Source organism: Camelus dromedarius, chromosome 19 (assembly GCF_036321535.1).
Source record: "Camelus dromedarius isolate mCamDro1 chromosome 19, mCamDro1.pat, whole genome shotgun sequence".
Lineage (NCBI taxonomy): Eukaryota > Metazoa > Chordata > Mammalia > Artiodactyla > Camelidae > Camelus > Camelus dromedarius.
In genome coordinates, this window is record NC_087454.1 from 19,970,725 (window position 1) to 19,996,879 (window position 26,155).

Genomic DNA, 26,155 nt, shown 5'->3' on the forward strand with positions numbered 1-26,155 from the left:
GCGGAGGGTGTTTGCCTGACAGTGGCGATGGTATCGGTGGAAGGCGAAACCTTGGAGCTCCAACTGGGAACCTCTCCAGGCCCCAGACCCCTAGGCTCTTGGTTGCAAGTGCCCCATGCGGACCTTCACTTCCAACTCCCGACAAGCCACCCGCCTTCTCCACCGTCCGCGCACATCGGGAGCCGTCTGGGATCCCTTCCACACCTCCTGCACGATTTTCAGAAGCCAGGGTGCTGGACCCCTCTCCAAAGACCTTGGCACTGTCACTGGAGCCCAGCCAGCCAGCTCCTCAAACATTCGTTGTAATGTGCCAAGTACTGCTGGGGGTATGCCTCAATTCCTTAGCAGACCCCGGCTGCTGTCCTCCCCCACCCCAATCCGGGAACCTAGGCATTCCCATCCAGATTACTGGTCAGATTCAGTTACCCCAAAGTTGCGATGGTGCCCGGCACCCATCTGCCCAGTCTGCCAAATTCCACCCCATCGCCAGGAGCTGACTGCCAGACAAGGCTTCCATTCTATACCCCAGTTTCCTGGTTCCAGAGCCCCTTCACCTACCAGACCCAAGGATTGAACCCCCACTTTCCCTTCTAAGGGCTAGCTCTGGACCGACTGGGCCTGAATCTCCCAACCTTTGTCCAGACAGAGGGATCGGACACCCCCTCAAGGATCCCCCACTGTGGGTCGCACACATCAGGTTTCTTGCCCACCCCACCCCACTTCAGGGACCCGAATATCCGCACCGTAGTTGACTGTTCTCCCTCCCCCACCTCCCAGCCCAGGCCTCCAGCCCTAGGCCCTGGGTGGGGAAAGCCAAGGAGGGAGGGGGGAGAAAAAAATATCTGACTTCAGGTTCAAAGAGGCTTTGGGAGGGACTGGGGGAAGGGGGCCGGACAATGGCCTTGGCTGGACAATCCTGGTCCCCAGAGGGGGCAGCTCTAACCCTAAACAAGTGCTCAACCCTTGAATGGGCCTGGATGGCTCCCCTGGGGACAGCTTCCTGCCCCCCAACCCCCCAGCCCCAATCCCCTCACACAGAATCCCCCTCAGAGCAGCTACAAGAGCTCCAGCAACTATCCCTACATCCCCTCAAAGACTGAGCCTCAGACGGGCCCCCCGCTGGGACCCAGGTATCCCGTCCCCTTCTAGAGGACTCAGGCGTCCAGCCTTGACACCCACCCCTCCCCCAGCCCCCCAAGCCTTTGTTTAGGGGGGCTGGCGAAAAGATGCAGAGAGGGTGGAGAGTGACTTGGGGAGGGGGTACAGGAAGCCTGTCCTAAGCTCTCTCTCCCACAGGGTCTATTTTTCTGGGCCTGTCCTAAGGGCTCAGGCTGCTGGCCTAGTCCTTGATTCTGTTTGCAAGAGAATAGATTTCAGACTGTCTGTTTGGGATGATGCCTGTCTGTCTGCTCCCCAAACTTGCCCTAAATGAAGGCCCCGAGGTGACTTGAGGGGGGCTCTGGAAAGGCTGTGGACCAGAGCTCCCTACAGCTTGGAAGCCAGAATCCTGAGCCTGGGACTCTGCCGACTTAGGCGTCACTTCATCTCAGCTTGGTCTGGGGTTGTTTGCTGGGGTCATGTCTTGGCATCTTCCTTCTGAGGGTCTGAGTGTTCTGGTGGGGGTCCTCCTGACTGTGGCAGCCTTGGTGGTATCTGGGAGTCCTTTGAGCATGGGGTTTTTTTTGGGGGGGGGTTTTTCCCTCTGAATCTATATCACACAGCCCCTGTTCCAGACCATCTGTACATACTTTTGGGCAACCAATTGTAACCTGCATTTGAATACTTCCTACAGGTCTGTTGGAAGATCTACAGGGCAGCAGGGCTGGAGCTGTATTTACCTCTAAACCACTAACTGCCCAAAAGGCAGATAGATTAAGGGGCCTGGTGGGGGTGGAGAGATGTGCTTTGAAACAGGAGGGGCCCTTCCCCAGCCATCTCCCCAACCCCCAGGACAGAGCCATCATAGCCCCTTTGTCATGCATCTATCTGCTGTCTGCCAAGAAGACGGCCTCCCAGAGGAGGGGGAGGGGTGGGCCTAGGAAATCTCCAGCTGCAGGGCTCCTGGGCTCGCCGCCCTCTAGGCGCCCAGCAGCCCCTTTCCCCATGTGGTCCATAGAGCCCTTGAACACCTGTCTTCCCATCAACCCCTAAAACACCTTCCCCATTTCCCTCTAAACAACACAACTCTGTTTTTTAGATTACAATCGGTTAGTTGCTCTAGGTGGTGTGTTTCTTTCCTGGGTAAGAGCCCCATTCCAGAGGGAGAGCCAGAGGCAGGGTGGGTGCTTGGATCCAGACCTAAGCCTGGTCAGTCCCGTGTTTGCCTGGAGTCTGACCCAGAACCTTAATGGCCAGTTCAGTTTGTCTGGACTCCTAGCCAGCCCCCTCCTGGGCTGCTCTGGCTGGTGGAGTTACACCTGAAGGGTAGGCCACGTCACTTCTGCCAAGGCCAAGCTCTCTGCAGGCCTGGAGGAGACCAGAAGCAGAGTCGAGTCATTAGATGTGGCTCCTCCACTCTCTCGGGTCTCAGGGAGTCACTAAAAAACTTCAAGCCCCCCAAACCAATTTAGGACTGGGCTCACAAACTCTCCACACACACCTTTATTATAGTGCAATGTCCAGGCCCTTCGCAAAGACAAATGCGAGTATCTGGTTGCAGAGTGCACCCCAAGACTCAGGGAGAGCAAGTGAGGGCCACCACTCCCCACCAGCTGTGACTGGTGGCCAAGCCGCAAAGAAGCGTGATGGTGGCCTTGCTGCTGTCCCCTCGCTGGGGCATGGGGGTGCTGTTTGGTTGGGAAAACCAATCGAAACGACCCAGATGGGGACCAGTGAAGACTTGCTTGAGACCAGGGTAGCAAACCACTTATTTTGACTTGTAGCTTCTGTCAATCTGAAGGCAGAAGAAGGAGAAAGAATGGAGGGCTGAAGAGAGAAGTTTCAGGCTTTGTCCACTTTGGGAGACTATCTCCTTTAATCTCAATTTATACATATTCCACCGCTCACCGTAAACCAACGCCCCTCTTCTCAACAACGGACAGTATGGTCTCTCCTGCAAAGTCTGCAAACTGAAGTCTTCTTTTCCCAAATCCAGATAATGTTACCTCAAATCTCAGAATCAGCTCTCTGCTTGTAGTCTGCAGGAATAAACCAAGGGTCTGCAAAACAAGGTCCCTGGCATTCTGAGTTTACATTGTTCTTCGTTGGGTCACCATGGGATTATAAGTATTTTTATGCTCAGATGACTCCTCAGCAATTAAATATTACGCTTTTAAAAATCCGTTTTCATGTCTGATTTCCTAGCCTCTGACTAGTCTCAACTTCCATTCTTAGTCACCAGTTCATTTGAAGACGCATTCTTTTTTTCTGGTTTTGTTTTTGTTTTCCATTGTGGTAGAATACACATAACATAAAATGTACCATTTTAATGACATGTAACATGTCATTATGCATTTGTCAAAACCCACACAATGTACAATACCAAGAGTGAACCCTAATGTAAACTATGGACTTTGGTTGATAATAATGTGCCCATGTTGGTTCATAGATTGTACCAAATATACCACACTGAGGAGGGATGATGAGGGTAGGGGAGCATATATGTGTAGGTGGGGAGGGCTATATGTGAACTCTGTATTTTCTGCTCATTTCTATTGTGAACCTGAAACTGCTCTAAAAGAATAAACTCTATTAAAAAAAAAAGGTACCATTTTAACCATTTGTAAGTGTACAGTACAGTGGCATTAAATACATTCACATCGTTGTGCAGCCATCACCAAGAAACTTTCTTTTTTCTCTTTTTTTCAGGGAGAGGGTAATTAGGTTTATTATTTTTAATGGAGGTACCAAAGATTGAACCCAGGCCCTCCTGCATGCTAAACATGCACTCCAACACTGAGCTATGCGCTAACCCCCTGGAATTGTAATTAAAGCTTTTAATGAGGCTGACCTGCCAAGTTTATCTCTGACTCAAAGAGACTTCAGCTCCCCATATTAATTCAGCGAGGATCAGTGTTGCTCTGTTTCTCAATAGTCTGACTCTGAGGCTGGCTGTGGCCAGGGTATCCACAGTGAACACCACAGAATATAGTCAAGGGCTGTGAAAGGTTTGGAAGAAGGCTAGTCCTGGGAGAAGTGTGGGTGGGCAGTGGTGGCCAGGAGAACACAAGTGTCCTGGGCCTATGTCCTTGGGGAGTGGTCTCTTCACCCCACCTGTCTTCCTTGTTCCAGAATGAGCTGCCCATCTGTCAGGAAGATTGAAAGGAATTCAGTCAGAAAGACATTATATACCTGTGTCCAGATTTGAATTGCAATAAAGAGAGTTCTGGAACCTGTCAAACCCTATGTGTCAGCTCCATCCAGGTCACCTTCCCTGAATTATCCCTGTCCTCCCTCCAATGATGGGGATGATACTTAATTTTAACACTGAAGGAATTTGTTACAATCATTCCCACCTAGACAGTAAGTTCTTTGAGGGGCAGGAGCTGTCTTTCTCGTTTTCTTATCCCCAGAGGAAGGCAGAGCTCTTGGCACACAGTAGGCACTCAACTGTGAAGTGAATCCGCTGGTGCGGGGAAAAGTAAAAGGCAGAAAGGCAGAGACCCCTGGAGAAAGAGGCCAAGAAAGGCAAAAGCAATTTCTCCTTCTTCCCTCCCCTATTCTCTTAACTGTTGTGGGGAGAGGGAGAGTAAGGGGTGCCTGGTAAATCAGAGGGTCAGATGGGATGATTGCAGTCCTTGGAGGAGGGCATGGGGTGAGGGGAGGGAGGGTGCTTCTTCACTGTTTTAGTGCAGATCTAGCTCATGCATTGTCCCCAGTCTCACAACCCATTCAAACTCTTCCCTCCTCTTAGGAGTCCTGAGGTGGGATAATGGAAACAGGCAGGATTGGAGGCAGGCGTCCTGGGTATCCCTCCAGCTTTGCTCCTGGGTGATGTTGTAGACTGGTTACTTAAATTTCAGACTCTCAGTTATTGATCTTTAAAATGGAAGGTTCCTCTTCACAGGAACATGGTGAAGATTAAATGAGATACTGCCCTAAAGTTCCTGGCAATTAGTACACATGCTGCAAAGAAGCAAGCTACTTCCCAGTTGATTCTACCTTCTGCCCCCAAAACCCTTAATGCCTCCTCTGGCCACATTGATCTCTCTTTTTTCTGAAATACTACAAGTCACAGTATGTTGGCTTGCAATCTTATATACGATCTTATATCATTAACCTGGGATCGTTTGGTACATTTGTTTTACTCTCTTCTCTTGAACAACGTGGAGGTGTCAGATATCAGGGCTTTGGAGCTCTTTTAACCTTTCTGATGGGTGCACAGTGGTCTGTCAGTGTGTTTTGACTTTGTATTTTTCCTGGTCGATCTTGGGAAGTTTTTCACATATATGTGTTGTCCATTCATGTATCTTTCTTTGTAAAGTGACTGTTTAAGTCTTACTCATTTTTTGTTGTTACTTTTTTCTTTTTTTCCCTTTTTAAATTTTATTGATGTATAGTTGATTTACAATGTTGTGTTCGTTTCTTGCATACAGCATAGTGATTCAGCTATACATATCTATTCTTTTTCGTATTCTTTTTCATAATAGGTTATTACAAGATACTGAATGCAGTTCCCTGTGCTATACATTAGAACCTTGTTTATTGAGGATTTCTTTTTTTTTTTTCAATTGAAGTATAGTCAGTTTACAATGTTGTGTCAATTTCTGGTGTACAGCATAATGTTTCAGTTATACATATACATACATATATTCCTTTTCAAATGCTTTTTTCATTATAGGTTACTACAAGATATTGAATATAGTTCCCTGTGCTTTCTGTCTTTTTATTATGAAGTCATAGGAGTCATTTATATACTCTGGATATAAATCCTTTGTCAGATACATGTACTGCAAACATTCTAACAAAGAACCTTCCTTTAAAAAATTATTCTGGAAAGCAAAATCTACTGATGTTTCACACACCATTAAGAATAATGGCCCAGATTGTGAGGTCTAGCCCCCAGGAACTTCAAATGACTGTCTCTGTATTCTGAAAACAGGCCAAAGTACTGAATTTCTCCAAGGGACCCAGGAGCTATTGGAGGAATTCATTCTTCAGTTTGTGAAAACTATTTCAGATCTCTCTGAAGATTGTGGAAAGAGCTAAATAAATGTTAATTCCCTTTCTCTAAGCTTTAGATCCAAAGAAGAATGCTCAGAATCCAACCCCACCTCCGCCTTCCACTCCTGCCCACCCTGCCACACCCCCAGAGTTTGACACCTAAGGCTTATTTGTGCCTGTGGTCCTTCTTCATCCTTCTTTCCTGGTTCTGCTCACTTCATTCTGACTTCAGCTCACATTCCTCAAGGAAGTCTGCTATGGTCAAGGTCACTAACAGACTCAGTACAGTTTATTCTAATAGAGAGGTCTATGAGCTCATCTTTCTTTACCTCCCAACAGCAGCTTTCCCACACTTGATAACATTTTTCTTTATTTTGCTCACTTCTTTTGGATCTACTTCACGAATTTTATTATGAAGTAGTTTGAGCTGGAAGAAAGGAACAGAGAATTGTAAGAAAGCTTTATGGAGTTACCACCCAGGTTTGTCGGCTTGTCACATTTTAGTATCATTTGCTATAAGTGGTATATATGGTAAGGAGTAGAAATATATGCAGACAGTCCTCATTTTGCATTGTTCTGATATGCGTGTGTTTCAGTTAACACTTTACAGGCAAGGACAGCCTGAGGGGTGTGTGTGTGTTTGTCTTGAATTTTGTGTATGCTTTTATGTTTTGTTAAGAATTCTAAAAATCAGAGGGTGAGGATATAGCTCAGTGGTAGAGCATAGGCTTGGTGTGCAGGAGGGTCCTGGATTCAATCCCCAGTGCCTGTGTTAAGGCAGAAAAAAAAAAGAAAGAAATGAAAAAAAATTTTTTAAATCCTTTCATTTGGTATGTTTTAAGACTAGAAATTGCTCCTTGCTGAATGTATCATTCTGTAGCTTGCTTATTTTTTACTTTTTTTGTTTTTCTTTTTTTTTTTTGTAGCTTTCTTTTTCAGTCAACATTGTATATGAGATACATCCACGTTTATACAAATACTTCATTTATTTTCATTCCTCGATGGTATTCATTGTATAAAAATGCTACAGTGTACCTCGTATTTTCTCTTCATTGACCTTTAGGTTGTTTTTGCGGCAATGAACATTTAGGAGCTTCTCTCCTTGGTCACTTGTGTGTCCTGTTTGGATATTTTAATAGGAGTGGAATTTTTGCACATCTTTACCACGTGATGCCAAATTGTTCTCCGAAGTGATTGTATTAATTTATATTTATACTTCCCCCACCACCCCACAACCTTTAAAGCTTCTGTGACATATAGAGTTCTAGTTTTCTTCCTCCCACACCAGCTGCTCCTTATCAATCTCCTTTGCCAGCTCCTTTTGCTCTAAATGTTGGCATGTTTAAGAACTTTACCTAGACTGCTTACTCCGTTCTTACTGCCTTCCTAATCACTCTATTTTCATCCAGTCCCGGGATTTAAATATCGTTTATATGTGGATGGCTCCCAAATATGGATCTCTGTATATTTTTGTAGATTAAAAAATAACCACACCAAAACAGATACTCAACTATATTGCCAATGGGACTGTAAACTGGTAACGTTTTTATGAAGGGCAATGTGGCCATCTCTGTCCAAATTAAAAAATGCATACGTCCAGCAGTCCTACTTCTAGGAATGTGTCCGAAAACATACTGGCGTATCTGTAAAATGACTATTCAAAATTACACGTTGTAATAGTGGTTTTATTTTAGTTTTTCAAATGGAGGTACTGGGCACGCAGAAGCGGGAGGCTGCTGGAGGTGGCTGGCTGGTGGAATGGCAGGTGAAGAAGAAGACCTCACTGTGAGTGAACACCTCTATTCCAGCCTGCTTTTTCCCTTACCCCTTCGGGCACAGTAGCGGAGGCCAAGTTCAGAATCGGTTTGAAGAAGAAAATGAAGAAATTGGAAGAGGTACAGAAGGTAGACAGGGTAAAAGAAAGAGACTTTTTTCTAAAGAATTAAGATATATGATGTATGGGTTTGGGGATGACCAGAATCCTTATACTGAGTCAGTGGATATTCTTGAAGACCTTGTCATAGAGTTCACTACTGCAACGACTCACAAGGCAATGTCAATTGGAAGACAAGGTCTTGTACAAATTGAAGATACTGTTTTTGATTTGAAAGGACCCAAGAAAGTTTGCTAGGTTTAAAGACTTGCTTACTATGAATGAAGAATTGAAACAAGCTAGAAAAGCATTTGATGAAGCAAACTATGGATCTTGACACCTTTTGTACTTTCTGAAGCTTCATTGTCTTCTGGGGAAACCACATTTAATAACTGTATTTTTCACAGTAAGGTCCTGATATCTAGCCATGTGAATGAAAGGTGGAGAACCACAAAGTTTTCAGTCTTAATTTTCATGTCTTTGATTTTTTAGAGTGATATTTGAGCCTTTAATTGCCTGCCATTATATTACCAGACTTGAATTACTTTTTGGATTTTAATGACCACATATATGTCAAAGTACCTTGCAAACCGTTCAGTTCCTTCTGACTTTTGACCATTTAAATGAAGTAGTATTTATATGTTAGGTGTATTTGTGCCATTGTAGGCTGTACTGTAGCTGTTTAATACGTGAAATTTAAAAGGCACCTTTGACTTTATGATCGCTCATAAAGACGTGTTTCATGTATTCTAAAGTTTTTAGACTACAGTAGTCAAAGAAGTTATTAAAAGGTAGTGAACTGATTTGTGTTTCTTTTAAGGAGAAAATGATATAAGAAAATACAGCCTTTTGTAGGAGTGTTTATTTGTCTTAAGATAATTTGTTTTAATACTCTTTTCTTTAGATAACAAGAGTGATTTTAAATTTTTTTATTTCTTATTTTTTGAGAAACCAGAAGTTTTATGTGACTGCTTTTGTGTTGGAAGGCTTATTTGATTTAAAACTTTATAATACACTATTTGTCAAGTTTTAAGAGAACTCATTTTCCTAGGTCCAGATTAAAGCTTCTAATAATAAGTGCTTTCTGCAGCAGGAATGGTGTTGCTGAAAAAGCTGATGGCAGAATAAGCATTTGCAGTAACTTTTTATTAACATATTTGTTAGTACTTGTTCACTGTGAAAATGTGTTCCTGACTAAAACCATACATGGCTGTGGAAACCACTTTTGTAGTTCAGGATATACATATACAGGTTTTGTGTGTATTGAGCTTATTGTATTATTCTTGCACTTAGCTTAAAGAAACGATTAAAACTGCATTTAGAGGGATCATTGAACATTACTCTTTGTGAAACTGAATGTTTTGTGTGCTGCTTATGAACATTATCTATGAAACAGTACTTAGGAAAATTTTACTTTCTTAACCTATCAATACAAGTAATAAAGTATGAAAAATTTAAAAGATTAAGAAACAAAAAACAAATGGAGGTACTGGGAATGGAACCAGGTAGCTTGTGCATACTCAACATGTACCCTACCAACTGAGCTATACCCCCACATCCTAGTGTTGGTTTTAAAAGCAATCAATCAATCAATCCAAATGACTATCAGTAGGGAATTGGTTAAGAAGCATTGCATACAAGAAAGTACTACATTTCATACAAAAAAAGTACTGTAAGTAAAAAAAAGTAAGATACTCTTGATATATCCTAATGGTGGTCTCCATCATACAATGTTAAGGGTAAAAAAGCAAGGTGCAGGATAGCACACATTACGTTTTGTATGAAGGGGAAAAGAATTTATACATATATGTTTATGTTTGCTTGCATATTCATAAAGTGTCTTTGGAGGAATAAATAAGAAAGTAATATCAGTGGTTGCCTGTCAGGGATGGGACAGGAGTGGGAGAGACTTACCTTTTTTAAAGCTTTTGAATTTTGAACCAAATCAAAACAAAGCAAAAGCTAATTCCAAAGGAGACAAAGCAAAACTGACAAACTCAAAATGAAAAACTTTTTAAAAAAACTCTGATAAAGTAATTCTTTTACCTTAATCAAGATAAGAAAAATTGTATAGCCTTTAATAAAAATAGTTAATCACTATATTGTACATCTATAACTTATATAATATTATACATCAACTGTAACTCAAAAAATTATTTTAAATTGTCTAAAACTTATATCAGTCCTTGGACAAGGATGTTTACTACTATTTTAATTCAGTATGTTGTTTTCTTTTTTTTAATTGTATTTTCTTTCTTTACATATCTATCTTTCATTCATTAAAAAGTAAAATAAAGGATGATTAATCGACAGAAGCAATTTGTTTGGTCAAGGAAATTGACCAAATCTTGATTCCAACAGGAAGGCCCAATCTGCAGGATTTTATTTATTTATTTATTTATTTATTTATTTATTTATTTATTTATTTATTTATTTATTTATTTATTGGTAGGTGGACACAATGCTTATAGCTTCAGCAATCTCAGAACGCCCTCTAGTGTCTACAAAAAGAAATCACTAGTGTTTCTCCTAGGACACCTGATTGAAGCCATGTGCCAGCACTTCAGGGCTCTTATTATTAACCCATTCTGTAATCCCTATAAATTTGCTCATGCCTGTCAGAATATGTCATCTTATCTTTGGATCAGAGAGTATGGTCAGAGCTCCTCTCGTCACATCGTAGGCCCAAACAGCCTAGGTGTAGCAAAGAAGACCTGGAGGTCAATGTCGTGAGGGCTGAGGAAGGACCTGAGCGTGAAGGAGTGGGTCTGCACAGCTGCAGCAGCCCCAGGTGCTGAATGCAGAACACTGCCTCCAGATCGCCCTCTCCAACTGCCACATCTGGCCCCCACCTTGCTGGCTGCCATTCCTGTGACACCAAGGCAACCAAACACTGGATCTCTGTGGTGGGAGTAGGGTTCCAGGATGGGCTGGATGTGGTCTGGTTTATCCTATACCTCTCTTCCAATACTAGACACTAAACTAAACTGATAAACCCTCACTCTTTCTCCAGGAAAGTGGTTCTAGTGTGGTTCTCAAAGCATGGACCCAGGACAGGTAGCACTGGCATTTTTTTTTTTTACCATTATAAACAATGTCTGATTAATAGTCTTATATTTAAATAGCCTTCCGTATATTTTAGCTAGTCTGTTGGACATGATGTTTCTGAGGACTTGACCACGGGACACTTGGACAGAGACCTGAATGGTTGGGGGAGCAGCCATCTGAGTCTCTGGAGAGGAGGTGCACTTGGGGTGTCACAGGAGAGGCAAGAGCCCTGGGACCGAACCGGGCAGTGTCAGAGGTCCATGAGAGTAGACAAGTGAGCTGGGCTGAGAGTGGGGGATGGGGGGATGAGGCCCGGGTGGTGAGAGGGGCCCTGGCACAAGGGGCTTGTAGAAGTGGTGAAGGACTGGGATTTCATTCTGCCTGAGAGAAGACACTGGAGTGTTACGTGCAATGTGATGGCGAGGATGTGTTCTGATTCACAGTTTAAAAGATCACATTGTCTGTTATGTGGGCAATGGACAGCAGGGCATGAGAGTCAGCAGGAAGCCCACCTCTAAAGTGCACATGTTAACTACTGTAGAGAGGATGGTTCTAAGGTGGAAGCAGTAGAGGTGTGAGAAGTGACTGGATTCAGTGCTGATACATTTTAAAGATGGTGTTAGCAGTTACTCGATGGAAAACCACATATTTATTTTCCTGCCTTAATTCTATAGCTGATTTGAGGTGTCTTACTGCCATAAACCCAATGTAGTCTACATGAATTATTTAAAAATCAACGCCAACAAAAATAGAAATTTTAAACTGTTAAGACTGGGGTAAAGCTAGAACATTATTACTAGGCAAGCTGGAACATCTGAAACATTTGCTGAAATGGAGAGTTGATTGTTTCCCTAGCTATGGATTTCATTGGTTCGTAATCTCTTATATAAAAGAGATTGCATAAAAGAGCCACCGGGTGGGGCAATAGAGCAGGATCAGTCCCTTGCTACCTGCTTCCGGTTCTACACACAGAGTCAAAGCAAATTAATTCCAAGATGTTCAAAGATTAAATCAACATCTACAAAGTCATTGACTAAATGTAAAAATCTCAGGAATTCAAGGAGATTATGCATTTTCCCCCCTAGAAATGATCTCCTTGCGTGCTGCTGAAGTGATAGGGTCCTTTTGGGGGGCCCCAAGATGTAGGAGCTGTTGGGCTACAGCCCTAAATAGAGTTGTTGAGGAGAGTGCAGACCTACTGGCAGGAAGAATCAGGCTTTGTTTTTGTGTTTGATCAGGAGGAATCTGGTAAACCAGTCAGAGTGGAGGATTTGGAGCCTACCTTCCAAAGGAATAAATTTACGATCTCCCCTCAATTTAAGCTCATGAGAAATCGCCAAGGAGCCACCTGTTCTCTTCCTCCCAGAGCCTCGTGGTTCCCCTCCAATGCCAACAGGAAGGGGAGTGCGGATGAGTGTGGAGGCTTTTGGTTCCCACTTCGGTATTTTCTTCCTCTCAGGTTATTAATGTGAGTTTCTTTGCCTCCTCGCTGCCACCCCAACCCTCACTGGAACGCTTGGCCCGGAAGTTCCTGGGGGCCTTGGACCTGAAGGTGCAGTTTCTCTGCGTCCTCTCTTTGAGCTGTTGCCAACCTGAGAGCCACAGTGAACATCACCCACATGGGCTGGATGCTCTTACGGAGACACTGTCATTGCCCAGCATTCTTGAAGCTTTTTCAAATCAGAAAGTCAGTATCATTCCTCAGACTTGCTCTGAAAGACTAACTTTTCTCAAGGACAAATCCAGGCTCTAGGAACAAGATTTACTCCACCCTTTTCCTGCCTGGAGAACGCTAGGACAATATGGTTGTCGAAAGTGGTTTGAGTGTAACTGTGCCAGGATCCCGTGTGTCCCCACTCAATCTGCAATTCTTTTTATTGTAGCCCGCACCTCTTACTCTTGTTTGTTTACATATCTGTCTACTTTACTAAAAACAGCCCTTTTTCAAAAAGACTTTGAAAGATTCGAGGCTTTGAAAATGTGAAGGATTATTTCAAAATACAGTTTCTAGTGTTGGATTTTAGTTAACAGTTTGGTTTTTAAACATCTGTAGCTTATTGACTTTGGCTCTTAGCATCATAATATTTTTCAGCACAAATATTATCTCCCTGACCTACCCCCATACAGATCCAAATTTATGCTAAAGGAAAATTCCAACATTTCAGACAAATTGTAAGTCATCAAATTATCTCACTCCCTGGAGACACCAGTGTCAAAAGTTTGGTGAGAAATCTTCAAGGTTTTCCTCTATTTAAAAATGTATTTTATAAGTGGTATTAGTGGCATTATAATTCAGCATGTTCTTTAGCTTTTACAAAAGCTTAAACATGTCTTGGGCACATCTTTTCATAGCAACACATTAAAATCTATCTTATTACTTATATTGGCTGCATGGAATTATGTCACAAGGCTTTTCTTTGGGGACAGTAGGAATGTTCTACATCTTTATTCTGGTAATGGTGACGTGGGCATGTAAGTTGCCAAAACTCAACCAGCTGTGCATTTCAAATAGATGCATTATGTTGTATGTAAATTATGTCCCTTCAAAGTTGGTTTTATTTATTTATTTAATTTTATTTTTTAAATGAAAGAAGTTTTTTCTTTTTTTTTTGGAGGGGGTAGGTAATCAGGCTTATTTATTTATTTAATTAAAAAAAAATTTGGAGGTACTAGGGATTGAACCCAGGACCTCCTGCAAGCTAAGCACACACTCTACCACTGAGCCATACATTCCCCACCACAGCTGGTTTTAAAAATACTATCCTTTTTGTAATTTATACTTAGGTAAACAAAAGAAACAAACAAAACACTTTGTTCTTGTTTCTAAGAGCTACACCCTGCACATTTGAAGTTAAAGGGTCCTGATGTTTGCATCTTCCTTTCAAGTGGTCCACCAATAACAATAATAGCTGTTTGCATATTCAGACAGAACTCAAACACCTATAACAAAACGAATACACGACAGAATAAAATAAATAAAGAATAAAAATGAAAGTCAGAAATCATAAAATTATATCGTTAAAATTTTATTTCCCCGGTAGCTTTTCTATCTCTTTTTCTTCTCTCTTCCTTTCTTCAGCCTTTTCCCCTTCGCTCCCTCCTTTTCCCGCTCTCTGCTTTACAGCTTATCCCCTGCATATTCGAAGCCACGAACATACCTGACTCACTCGGGACAGGTCAGGTACCCACCAGGAAGTCAGCGCTCACCAGGCTATTTTGTAAAACGGCTGCCCGGTTCTGCTGTTATTATATGATTTCAGGAAGTCACATGGGGTCTAAAGTAGTTTTCTTTCTAAGCGTGGCAGAACGTCAGTGGTTTATTGCTGGATTCTGGATCTCAGCTTTTCATTTGGGCGGGCGGAGCCCTGGACGGTCTGTTCCCTTCCTGGGGTGACGCGAGGCTGTAAGAAGTGTTTTTGGATCCTGGAATCTAAGGGTGGGCCCCATGAAGGCCGGGGCTGGAAGAAGCATTGCGCTACACCTAGACCTCAGAATCGATCCAGAGGCTGTTTAAAATCAGTCGGTTTCCAGATCTCCTTTCAGACCTGAGTCGGAATTTCCGCGGACCCGGGCAGGACAGCATTTTCACAGCCTGCAGAAGTAATCATGGAGCAGATGGAGAACCAGGACCCGAAATGCAGCTCCCAACCTACCTGTAAGCGCCTTCATTCTGCTTTTATATCAAAGAACAGCTTTTATTTCCTTTAAGCCAGAGTTAGGGGGATGGAGTGATCTTCTGAGGGGTCGGTGAAGCCCTGCCAAGAATGAAGTGTCTCGCTTGATCTCTTCGGTTTCATTTCCGGACCCAGCAGTGTCGTCGGAAATTTGCTGAAAGACTCCAGTATTTGTGTGAGTCCAGGGTTACAGAAGGAAGAGTGGAGGGAGAAGAAGTAATTTATAGGGAAGGGCAGAGGAGGCTGGAAACAGGGTGGGGTGGAGGGAAAACCGTACAAAAGACCAGCTGCAAGGCTTGATGGGGGAGGGGCGGCCATGGCTAGATCCAGGAGAGCACCCTAAATCTGCAGTCCTAGACCATCAGGGCCTCTCCCACATCCCAGGAGGAGTAGTTGGCTTTATCTCTCATTGCAATCACCTCCAAATGCTGTGGAACAAACCTAGCATATTAGTATTAAGTCTTTTTTTTTTTTTTGCAGGGTTGGGGGTGCAGTGACTTGAATGAGACAGTCTGCTGGAGCTGCCACAGCTAGCAAGTCTTTGAAGGAGGACTGACACAGAGGAAAGGGTTTGGGTCCAGCTTTCAGAAGAGCTGGGTTCCATCTGCCTCTATACTTTCACTACCCTTGTGAATTTCAGCAATGAAAAGAATCTCTCTGAGATGGGACAGGACCCAATCCCTGAACTGCCAAATAAATTGTGATGGTGAAAGTAATTAATTAATAAAAATAATATGAAATCTAAGAAATTGTTAAAGCTTTCTGAGGCCTGACATTTTCACTCACAGGAAAAGTGTAGAATAAGGAGCTTAGTGGAATGGTTAGTATTGAGAGGCAGAGTACAACTTTGAAAAAAGCATTTATTTACAGGGAGACAAAGATGAAATGAACATAGTTCCTGATCCTAAAGTGACTTGTTAGCTTATGGGAGGAGTGTAAGATGGTCAGATAGGGTTCAAGGCACGGCAGAGTTGGTACCATCAAGGAGGTTTCAACCAGGGTTAGACCAGTGGTTCTAAAACTTGCCTACACATTGGAATCACTGAGGGGGTTTTAAAAAATACTAAGGCCAACCCAAGGGATACTGATTCAGTTGGTTTTGGCCATGGCCTACACATATGGATAGTAAAAACTCCCCAGGTGGTTCTAATAAGCAGCCGAAATTGAGGACCACAGGCTAGATGTTCCAAAGACCAAGAGATGTGTATTGGCAATAAGGCACAATTTTTAGTAGAAGGAAGCTTTAAAGGTGGCATTATTGTTATTATATTATTATTGAGATATAGTTCATATATCACATAATTCTTTTTTTTAAAGCATACAGTTAGGTTGGTTTTAGTATGATCCCAAGGTTGTGCCACCCTCCCCACCATCTGTTTGGGATGATCTTGTAGCATGTGCAGTTCTGATGGGTTGGAAGGCAGAGGAGAATAATCCATGGGAGGGTGATGCAGAAGCAGTGGCATCCTGGTGGGACAAAGTAAGGAGATGGGCCACTTTTACTGCAACCCAGGGAAGATATCACCAGAGAAGTGGGGGGTGATACCAGACAGCTGGTTGTGGCAGCTGGGGCATCAGTGAGGGAGCAGAGGCATTATGTGTTATATCTGCAGACGGGGCAGCTGTGGATGGCTTGGGCATCACGGTTATAACTGGGGACAGGTACAGGTTTAGGAGACCTTTGCGGTTCTCTAGGCTGAAGTAGATGAAAGCCTGGACTAAGGTAGCTGCTGTGGGATGGAACAGGGGTTGGGGAAGCTGATGGTGAGTCCAAGAAAGGCAGGGGGAAAGGGATCAGAGGGGACCAAGCTGGTGGTGTTGCCAGAGAACTAGGGGGACAGGGAGAGGCTGGTGTGCTGGGAGGTGTAGAGTCTGCTTGTAGACCTGCTGGATTTGAGGGGCAGGTGGCCCCAGAGGTGCAGATGTCCTGAGGCAGGTTGGAAAGGGTGTCTGGAGAGAGGTTGGCGCTGGAGTGGATCATGGGGAGTGGCCTCACTGGGCTTGTGATCCCTGTCCCCTCCCCGCGGTTCCTGCCCCGCCCCCGTGGCTGAGTCAGTGGCTGCAAGTTAGGCTCCCAGCCCGGCCGGGAGGCGTGCTTTCAGGGTAACTTGTGGAGTTGCTCAGGACTGCCGCACTGAGCGCTCCGTCCCGGCGCCTTCTGTTGCTGTGCTGCAGCCTCCGGGAGGCTGGAAAAGTCTAGGCCATGCGGCTTCTCCGTGTCCTGATGTTTCTATTCGATGTTACCCTTCTTCCACTCCTAGGTTTCACAGCCGGTGAGTGGGGTTCATTGAGCTTCGCAGCCGGGAGCCTGGGGCGGCTTCAGGGGTCGGGTGGAATTCTTGAGCGCCGAGGGGACCAACTCACTGGCGGTGCGGCGCGGGTGGGGAGCAAGGAACGGGGTAAGAGCTGGGGGAGATGGGGAGAGGTAGGGTAAGGTCGGGGTGGGGGCCGGAAGCCGGGTGCCGCCTGTTCCCATCACAGCTCAGTCTGGCTTCTGCACTCTCTTTCCAGCTTCTCTTCCGGCTGCACCTACCCTCCCTCCCTCCTTCCTCTTCTTCAGACCTGAGTTCTCTGACACCCCTGGGTCGGAAGGCTGCCCCCACACCCGTGTTCCCCCCACCATCACCCCGATTACGACGCCCCCCCCCCCCCCCGATGCTGGAGTTTACCAATTCCTTCCCGTCTGAGGGGGATTTTGCCCTCTCAGGTGCCTGAGCACTGTTCTTTCTTGCTGTTTTCTGCCCAGCCTTCTTCCCTTCGCTGCCTGTGGGTAAAAGGAACTTCCAGGCAGACAGTGCTCCAGGAGCCTCAGTCCCTGGACTTAGAGGCCTTTTTTTAGTGACTAGGGAGCTCCAGGAAGGGCCCAAGTGCCGACCACATTTCTTTTCTTTTCTTTTTTTCTTTCCTTTTTGAGTTTTTAAAAACCATTTAAAATTTTATTTATATGTTTATTTTACAATATCATATTTTTTAAATTGAAGTATAGTTGATGTACAATATTATAGCTTATCTTAGACCAGATGGTTTGTACCTCTTAATCCTCCACCTCTATCTTGCCCCTCCCCCTTCCTTCTCCCCACTGGTAACCAGTAGTCCCTTCTCTACATCAGCTAGTCTGTTTCTTTTCTGTTATATTCAACTAGTTTGTTGTATTTGTTGTACTTTTTTAGATTCCACATGTAAGTGATATCTTAGAGTACTTGTCTTTCTCCGTCTGGCCCATTTCACCCCGCACAATGCCCTCCAAGTCCATCCATGCTGTGCACCAGAAACTAATACAACATTTTAAATCAACTGTACTTCAATTAAAAAGCAAACAACCCATTTAAAATATGGGCAGAATAACTGAACAGACATTTTTCCAAAAGAGGAAATGTAGATGGCCAACAGGAATATGAAAAATTTCTCATCACTAATATCAGGGAAATGCAAATCAAAATCAAAACGAGATATCATCTCACACCTGTCAGAATGGCCATGATCAAAAAGAACACAAATAACAAATGTTGACAAGGATGTGGATAAAAGGGAACCCTTGAAAACTGTTGGTGGGGATGTAAATTGGTGTAGCCACTACGGAAAACAATATGGAGGTTTCTTAAAAACCCAAAAACAGAACCATCACATGGCCCAGCAATTCCACTCCTGAGCATACATCTAAGAAAAACAAAAACATTACTTCAAAAAGATACATACACCCCACCATTAATAGTAACACTACTTACAGTTGCTAAGTCATGGAAGCATCCCAAGTGCACGTCAAAAGATAAATGGACAAAGAAGATGCAGCACAATTTCTTTATCCAATTACCTGTCAGTGGACACTTAGGTTGTTTCCATGTCATGGCTATTGTGTGTAGTGCTGCTATGAACATTGGGGTGCACTTATCTTTTCGAATTAGAGTTCCCTCTGGATATACACCCAGGGATTGCTGGATCACATGGTAAGACTAGTTTTAGTTTTTTTGAGGAATCTCCATACTGTTTTCCATAACGGCTGTACCAAACCACATTCCCACTAGCAGTGTAGGAGCGTTCCCTTTTCTCCACACCCTCTCCAGCATTTATCTTTTGTGGACTTTTTAATAATGGCCATTCTGACTGGTGTGGATACCTCATTGTAGTTTTGATTTGTATTTCTCCAAAAATTAGTGATACTGAGCATTTTTTCATGTGCTTATTGGCCATTTGTATACCTTGATTGGAGAATTACTTGTTTAGGTCTTGCCCATTTTTGGATTGGGTTGTTTCTTTTTTTGTTATTAAAGTATATGAGCTGTTTGTATATTCTGGAAATTAAGCCTTGTCAGTCGCATGATTTGCAAATATTTTCTCTTATTCCATAGGTTGTCTTTTTGTTTTGTTTGTGGTTTCCTTTGCTGTGCAAAAGCTTGTAAGTTTAATTAGGTCCCATTTGTTTAGTTTTGCTTTTATTTCTATTGCCTGGGTAGACTGCCTTAGGAGAACACTGCTAAGATTTATGTCAGATAATGTTTTGCCTATGTTTTCTTCTAAGAGGCTTAAGTTTATAGTGTCTTGTCTTACGTTCAAATCTTTAAGCCATTTTGAGTTTACTTTTGTGTATGCTGCTAAACTCACCCTCTTGAGGCCTCCACTCTCCACCCCATAGGTGCTGGACTGCACTTGCCCTGGTCCCTCTGCACCTCCCCCTATGGCACCTTACCCTGCTCCCACCCCTGCCCACCTGCCTTGGATCCTCACCAAGTTCTCATCAGTCACAAGCCCCCTCCCCTGGGAACCAGTATTCTCAAGGTCCCTCACTCCTCCTGTTCTGTCTTCACCCTAACCCAAGGTCTCCCAGAGTCACCCTTGAGCCCCACTCATCCCCTGTTCCCCAATCCCAGGCATGATCCCCTCTGCAACCCCTCCCCCTGAAAGAATCCTTGGTCCAACTGCCCAGCTCCTTGGCCTTCAATATCTTCTTTGGTTCCTTGACCCCAGTGGGCTATCACTACCTCAACCATGTATCCAAAGTCCTTGTTTATGCCACCTGGTGGGCTGGCCTTTCCCTACAGGGGCCTTCTCCCAGCACTGCCCCTCCTGCGCTGGATGTCTGACCCTACCCCTCTGTGGGGTAAGACCTGCCCCCCAAACCACTCCCACCATGTAGGTCCTTCCCAATGTGCACTAGGCACCGAAGTTCTATTTTCTCTTGCCAGCCCCTCCTTCTAATTCTAGATGACCCTTGGGCACACTGCACTGACCCTTTGAATCCCCCAACACCTACCTCTCCCCAGGGGACACTGGCAGGTTTATTCCCCTCCCCAAGTGGGGCCTCACCATGCCTCTTGCACTCTGGACCCAGACCCCCTCCTTCGGCTCCCCCGGGGGGCACTGGCCTACCTGAAACTCTGTTAGCGCCACAAGCCAGCCCCGCAGGCCCCTCTGCCTCCTGCCTCACCCTCCCTTGACTCCACCTTGTCCCCAGTGAGCCTTCACCACAGACAGCAGGCCTCACTCTCCACCTCACCGTGACCCACCCCTGACCCACCCCTGACCAGGGAGCCCTCTGCCAGGTGGGCCTCTCTGATCCTGGGCCTGCTAGAGCCCCTGCCTCCCTTCTGGTCCAGCTCCCCTCACCCTGGTTTTCTTGCCTCTCTCTGCCTCTCCCTTCCTCCGCAGGCCAGCCTCTCCCCTGGACCTCCTACCTGGACCCTTAGGGAGCCAGTGTTGCCCTGCCTGGCACCTGTCCTACATGTTTGCCATCTCTGTCCTCCTCCCCCCATTCGTTCCTCAGTTCCTAGCTCCTTCCTTTCTCCTTTCCTTTTATTCCTGTGTGGAAATCCTCATTCTCGTCCCTCGGTATACATGCCTGTTTTGCATCCTTGAGATCTGGAGAAGGTCAGGGCAGCAGAACCTTTCTGTTCAACATTTGATGGGCCCTCATTTCCAGAAAGCAGTCTCACCTGCACTCCGTCCTCCCCAGGATTGCACAGTCTCCATTACAGTCTCACAGTGCTGTGGCAGGATGGGTTTGTGCAGCCGAGCTTTTCAGCTGAGGGACGCTTGGATGGTCAGGCCTTCCTGCACTATGACCGCGGGAAGGGCAGGGCAGAGCCCCAGGGACCGTGGGCAGAAGACTTTGCAGCTGAGATGTGGGACACAGAAATCAAGGACTTGACAGAGAACGGAAGGGACCTCAGACAACTTCTGGCAGAAACAATGTCCCTGCAGGAGGATAAAGGAGGTGAGAGTGGGGAAGGGGCGAGAGTGCTGTGAGGCATTTCCCAGGCAAGTCTGGGCCCAGAACAGGGATCTGTCTCTTTCCCCTGGATTTGGTGGGGGAGGGGAATGCTGAGGAAGGGGGTCTGTGAAGTCAGCAGGGAGGTGGCCGTGACTCAGCCCGCACAGGGAAGACATGGAGGGCAGCAGAGAGGGAGCCCTCTGGCTGGAATTTCTCACTTGGGCCGAAGGGCAGAAGGACATGGAACCAGAACCGGAGGGTCACTGCTCGGTGGGGGCAGGCTTGCATTCCCTGCAGGAGACTGTGGGCTGTGAAATCCGAGAAGATGGCCAGGCCAGGGGCTTCAGAAGTATCTGCTATGATGGGAAGCTCTTCCTCTCCTGTCACCCGGAGACCCATGGATGTAGAGTGCCCCAGTCCCTGGATCAGACCTTGGCCATGAAAATCAAGAAGTCCTGGGACACAGATGGCTTTCAAAGCAAGCATTACTGGGCCCATGTGCAGGGAGAGCTTTGTGCAAGACTGCGGAGCTACGTGGAGTCCCGCATGGGCTTCACGGACAGAACAGGTACTGACCCTGGGCCGGGGCCTTCCTGTCCCAGATCCCTATAGCCTCCACGCCCCAGCTCTGCCCACAGAAACCCTCCCTACAGTCCAGGTGCATGTATGTCGCGTTGGTGTGTTGTATTGCGATTTGCTGTTCTGTTAAACATCTGTAGAGAGACGGGCAGGTACAGGAGGGGAGGGGCAGGAACCATCCCAGTGACAGTAATCCAGGGAAGCAGCGGGCCCTCTGACAGAAAACTGTCCCAGGGAAGGTGGGTGTCAGGCAGGAGAGGAAGCTCCTAGACTGGGGGTCGGCGCCCTGGCTCCCAGCCTTTCTGTCACAGCAGGTTCCCTCCTGGTCCCTGAGAGCCCAGCCCTCACATCTCCCTCCTCAGCATCACATGTAGATCCAGTCTCGGCCCATCCTCCTGCCTGTCTAAAGGAACTGGGCCCCAGGGTGCAAAGCAGACTTGGAGAAGGGCTGGGGTGGGCGAGGGCTCAGCCAGAGTTGGAGAGGTAGTGGGGAGCAGCCCCATTCTCTCGTCTCCCTTAGAGGGGAGCAGGGCTTGGCCACAAGCCTCACTGGCTCTGTGCTTTCTCCCCCAGTGCCTCCAGCAGTGAACGTGACCCTAAGCCAGGCCTTGGAGGGCAGGGTCAACCTGTCCTGTTGGGCTTTTGACTTCTTTCCCTGGAATATTTCAGTGGCCTGGCTTCAGGATGAGGACCCCGTGAGCCAGGATGCCCAGCAGTCTGGGGGTGTCCTGCCTGATGGGAACGGGACTTACTGGACCTGGGTGACCGTAAATATTCCCCAAGGAGAGGAGCAGAGGTTCACGTGCCACGTGGACCACAGCGGGAATCACAGTGCACACCCTGTGTCCTCTGGTGAGGCTGGGGTGATCCCGGAGGGGGTTCTGACCCTGGGAGGGTCAGAGACCAGGGTCGGGGAGAGGGAGCAGGCCTGTGGCTCTGGGGTGCCCGGGTTATAAGAAGGCCCTTTCTCAGGAAATACCCTGATGCATTGGAGCCCATGGCTGACCCTGGCTGCTGTTGTGGTTTGTATTTTCATCATGTTTTGATCCAAGAAGACGACGACATCAGCTGTGGAGAGCCCAGGTGAGAAATCTGGGCAGAGGGAGGGAAGCGGGGTGCTCTGCCTAGGATGTAGGGCCCCCCAGATGCCCCTCTGCACAGAAACGAGAAGATAACAAGCCTCTGCAACAGGAAGTGGGTGATGGATATTTGTGAGGGGAATGGGAGCCACTTCTGCTTTTAGCCCTCAGCCCCGCTCAAAGCCAGGGCTAGGCTGGGCCCTTAGAGTCTGGCTGGGGCCTCTCCTTGCTCTGGATAAGACTGGGTGGCAGTGAGGGTTGTGTGCTCTGTTTTCATCCCTTTCTTGCTACTCTCAGGCCCACCAGGCCTCATCTAGGCGGATGTGTTGGATCATGTGCTGGTTGGGAGGGTCTAGGTGATCCTGGAATCAGAGGTCTAGCCACATTGAGAAGCAGGTCCCCTACAAGTAGTGAGGGCAGGTCCTGGTTGAATCCCTGCTTGGAACAGGGCAGGAGGGACGCGCAGCTTCGCCAAGCAGCAGCACTTGGGGTGGAGTTGAGATTTCAGGAGCCAGTGGACCAGGAAGGAGCAGGGAAGGCCAAGTGCAGCCCAAGAGCCTGGGTGGGGAGTGAGGGGCGGGGCGGGGCCAGGCCTCTGTGAGCAAGGGCTGCTCCAGGGTCAGGTCAGGTACAGAGCCTGGGGCGGCCCAGTTTTTCTAGTTGGGTCTGCAGGTCACCTGGGCTTCCCAATGGGCTTTCCAGTGAGGAGCTATTGGCTCAGGGCCTGGGGAAGGCAGGAGGCTGGGCTGCAGGTGGGAGGTCAGGGCCTGAGATGCAGGTGCTGGCGCAGGTGAAGCGGCCTGAGAAGTGAGGAGAGAAAGGAGTTGTGTGTGTGTCCATCCCAGGCCTGGAGGAACATGGAGCCAGGGTCTGTCTGGTGGGCAGCCTGGCACCGGGTCGAGGGAGGCATCTGGACTGAAGTATCCACTCCTGGATCTTGTCCTCTAGTCCTGTGGACTTTTGTCCCTTGCATGGAGGGTTCTGGAAGCAGGGACAGGTGATGATGTTGAGGGAGGCAGGGGAGGAGTCCAGCCAGGGCGGGGGACAGTGGGGTGAGCAGGAACAAAGGAGGAGTGTCGTTGTCCCTCGGAGAAAGGCAGAGTCTGATTTTGGAGCAACTGAAGGAGAATCTCTAAGGGAATAGAAAGCAATATTCTGCAACCAGTTGGTCATTTATTTATTGGTTTCTCTTTTTTTCCAGAGCACATTAGCCTACAAGACCTGGCTCCACACCACCGTAGTAGCCTCACAACTGGAATTTAAGTCTTTGTAGTCAGATCTAATTCAACTGCGGGAGCTTAGACTCTGCACCTGGGAGGCCTAAGTTCAGCTCCCCACTCTGGTCTGACTGGAACTTTCCCTCTTGATACCTCAGTTTCCTCATCCACAAAATGAGAAAAACAGTGTTTATTTCCAAGTGAGGTTCATAGGACTAAAACTGGAATATATATGAGGTGCTTCCAGCTGCTCCACACTATTTAACACTATTCTTATTATATTAGAGTAATATATTAAATGGACTGGTTATATTATTATAAATAAGATTTATCTGTAAATTCCTTCATTGCGGCTCCTCCTGAGGAGACTTATTATAGGTTTCTGGAAACCTGATGTTCCCTTCACCCCCGTCGCGCTCGTATATGCATTACTTCACTCTGCAGTATCTTTATAATTTCACATTATAAGTTTTAATGTTCTTTAAACACACATATCTGGTCTATGTTTTATTTCCTGGGTCTGGAAAGGGATATCAGAGAAGGGGAGGTATATCTCCATGCCTTGAGGCAGCACTGAAAATTCTGCTCCCCCTGACCCCTCCAGCTCCCAGTGACTGACAGAGTCACAACAGAAGCATACAGGGCTGGGAGAAGATGCAATGGAACGCCTGGGCCAATGTTCAGGGGCTGACCCTGAGGGGGAAATCTTCCCTGAATAGTTGGAACCCTCATGTGATGAAGCAGAGCTGAAGAGTGACATCAGGGGAGGGGACAGGGACGTTGCTTTGGGGTTTCCTGATTATAAGAATAGGGGTCCGTCTGCTCCTCGGGTGAAGTGACTGCTGAGGACTAAGCTGATGAGAGAGTAAAGGAACATGGAATGTGAGTGAATCAATCATACATCAGCATATCTCTCCATCAGTTCAGAATGATTTCTGCAAGGCAGGTGGGGAGGTGAGATATTTCTCCACCTGATGCTTAGTCCTTCCTAACTTCTGGTCTTGGGGCATGCATGTGCATAGTGCTTTTCCCAGTCAGGACAAACTTAGCCCCACCCAGGTAAAGCACTGATGGCAGAGTGGGCTAGGGGGGACCTCCCACAGACTGAAGGCAGCTGAGGGGAGTGCCTTCTGCAGCAGGACCTGCCTGGAAGCAAGAGGATGATGAAGGGTCCTAGTCAGGTGCTGTTCCCTCTCTCCCTGGTTCATAAGGTGCACAGTAAGGTGGCTGGGATAAAGAATTCATTCACGCATCTATTTACCCAGCTTTGTGTATATTGACATATTCTTTCACGTTTTTATTCAGGATTGATGTCATCCACACACCTGTGCATGTATGTTTCCATTTGAGTATTCTTGCTTTTTAGTCAATTCTCAAGTGTCATTTGTTGTCGTCAGTTGTCACTAAGCATAAAATTTTATACCCATTCAATTTTTTTGTGGTTATTTTAATCAAAGGCACAATTGCCTGTAAGTTAAGGAGTCAAATATCTGCACAAGATTTCTCATGAAATATACTATATTGTAGTCCTCTCTGTTTCCTCTCATTTTCTGCCTTCCCAGAGGGGACCGCTTTCAGTATTTTTCAGCTGATTCCTTTGGCTTTTACTTCCAAATCTCTAAACACCATGCCTTTATTACTGCTGCTTGATTTTTCTGCTGCAGCCACTGTCGGTTGCATCACAACAGTGGCTGACTCAATAGTTAATAGTCATTGTTTTCTTTCATTCTTCCCATTCCTTCTTTTTCCCAGTATATTTAAATGGGAATCATGTTTAGCTGACTCAGTGTTTTCTTTTCCATGACTAATGCTCTCGTATGTAAACTCTACTACTTCTCACTTTCTGCACAACCTCTTGTTCTCCCTGGAGTTAATAACTGCCTTTGTTTTCGTCTGATTATTTTCTATGTAGCTGTCACTAATTCAACTTTGCCATTTCTTCTATTTGGATGACTCTTTCAAGAAGTGAGGATACTTTGGGTATTCTATCAATTTTTCCTTCTTGGAACTATCCCTCCTGGGCCCTTCTGACGGGTTCCCACCTGGGCTGGATTCTTCTACATCTGGAGCAGAGCCATCCTCCTAGGATCTCTCTCCACCACCATCTTGGCAGGGTTGTTAAGTGCAGTGGTGTCACCTGGGCATCCTACTAAGATGCAGATTGAATAAGAATGCCAAGGATGGGAACTGTGAGCTTGGTTTTCATGCAATGCTGATTCTGCTGGTCTGTGTTTGGTAGTTGAGGTAGAAAGTATCTTGCGTCTTTCTTCTGTGTTGTATGTCCAGTTTTCTGTAGTCTACTTCTTTCTCTCTCTTTTTTTTTTTAATGGTAAATCCACATGTACATTAAAAGAAATTTTTTTGTAGGGGAAGGTGAT

General features: G+C 46.1%; 2 protein-coding genes across 5 annotated transcripts; both read left to right on the forward strand.

The window, feature by feature from the left end:
- The first annotated feature begins 7,804 nt into the window (after nucleotides 1-7,804).
- LOC135318653 (transcription initiation factor TFIID subunit 13-like) lies at nucleotides 7,805-8,345 on the forward strand. Its single transcript, XM_064476626.1, is given in 3 exon segments — nucleotides 7,805-7,887; nucleotides 7,942-8,193; nucleotides 8,195-8,345. Coding segments are annotated over 3 exon segments (453 nt in total). The 3' UTR covers nucleotides 8,313-8,345.
- A 5,702-nt stretch (nucleotides 8,346-14,047) lies between these two features.
- LOC105087479 (MHC class I polypeptide-related sequence B) lies at nucleotides 14,048-24,267 on the forward strand. Of its 4 annotated transcripts, none has more exons than XM_010978149.3 (7): nucleotides 14,048-14,678; nucleotides 15,178-16,970; nucleotides 20,612-20,905; nucleotides 21,183-21,470; nucleotides 22,151-22,333; nucleotides 22,454-22,564; nucleotides 23,762-24,267. In XM_010978149.3, the coding sequence occupies exons 2-6, from the start codon at nucleotides 16,901-16,903 to the stop codon at nucleotides 22,525-22,527; spliced, it is 909 nt and encodes a 302-aa protein (XP_010976451.3). In that variant the 5' UTR covers nucleotides 14,048-14,678; nucleotides 15,178-16,900; the 3' UTR covers nucleotides 22,528-22,564; nucleotides 23,762-24,267. The 4 variants fall into 4 exon arrangements, with proteins under 4 accessions (XP_010976451.3, XP_064332363.1, XP_064332364.1 ...); XM_064476293.1 differs by having other exon boundaries at nucleotides 20,645-20,905; XM_031435397.2 differs by lacking the exon at nucleotides 14,048-14,678 and adding an exon at nucleotides 14,685-14,872.
- The last annotated feature ends 1,888 nt before the right edge of the window (nucleotides 24,268-26,155 follow it).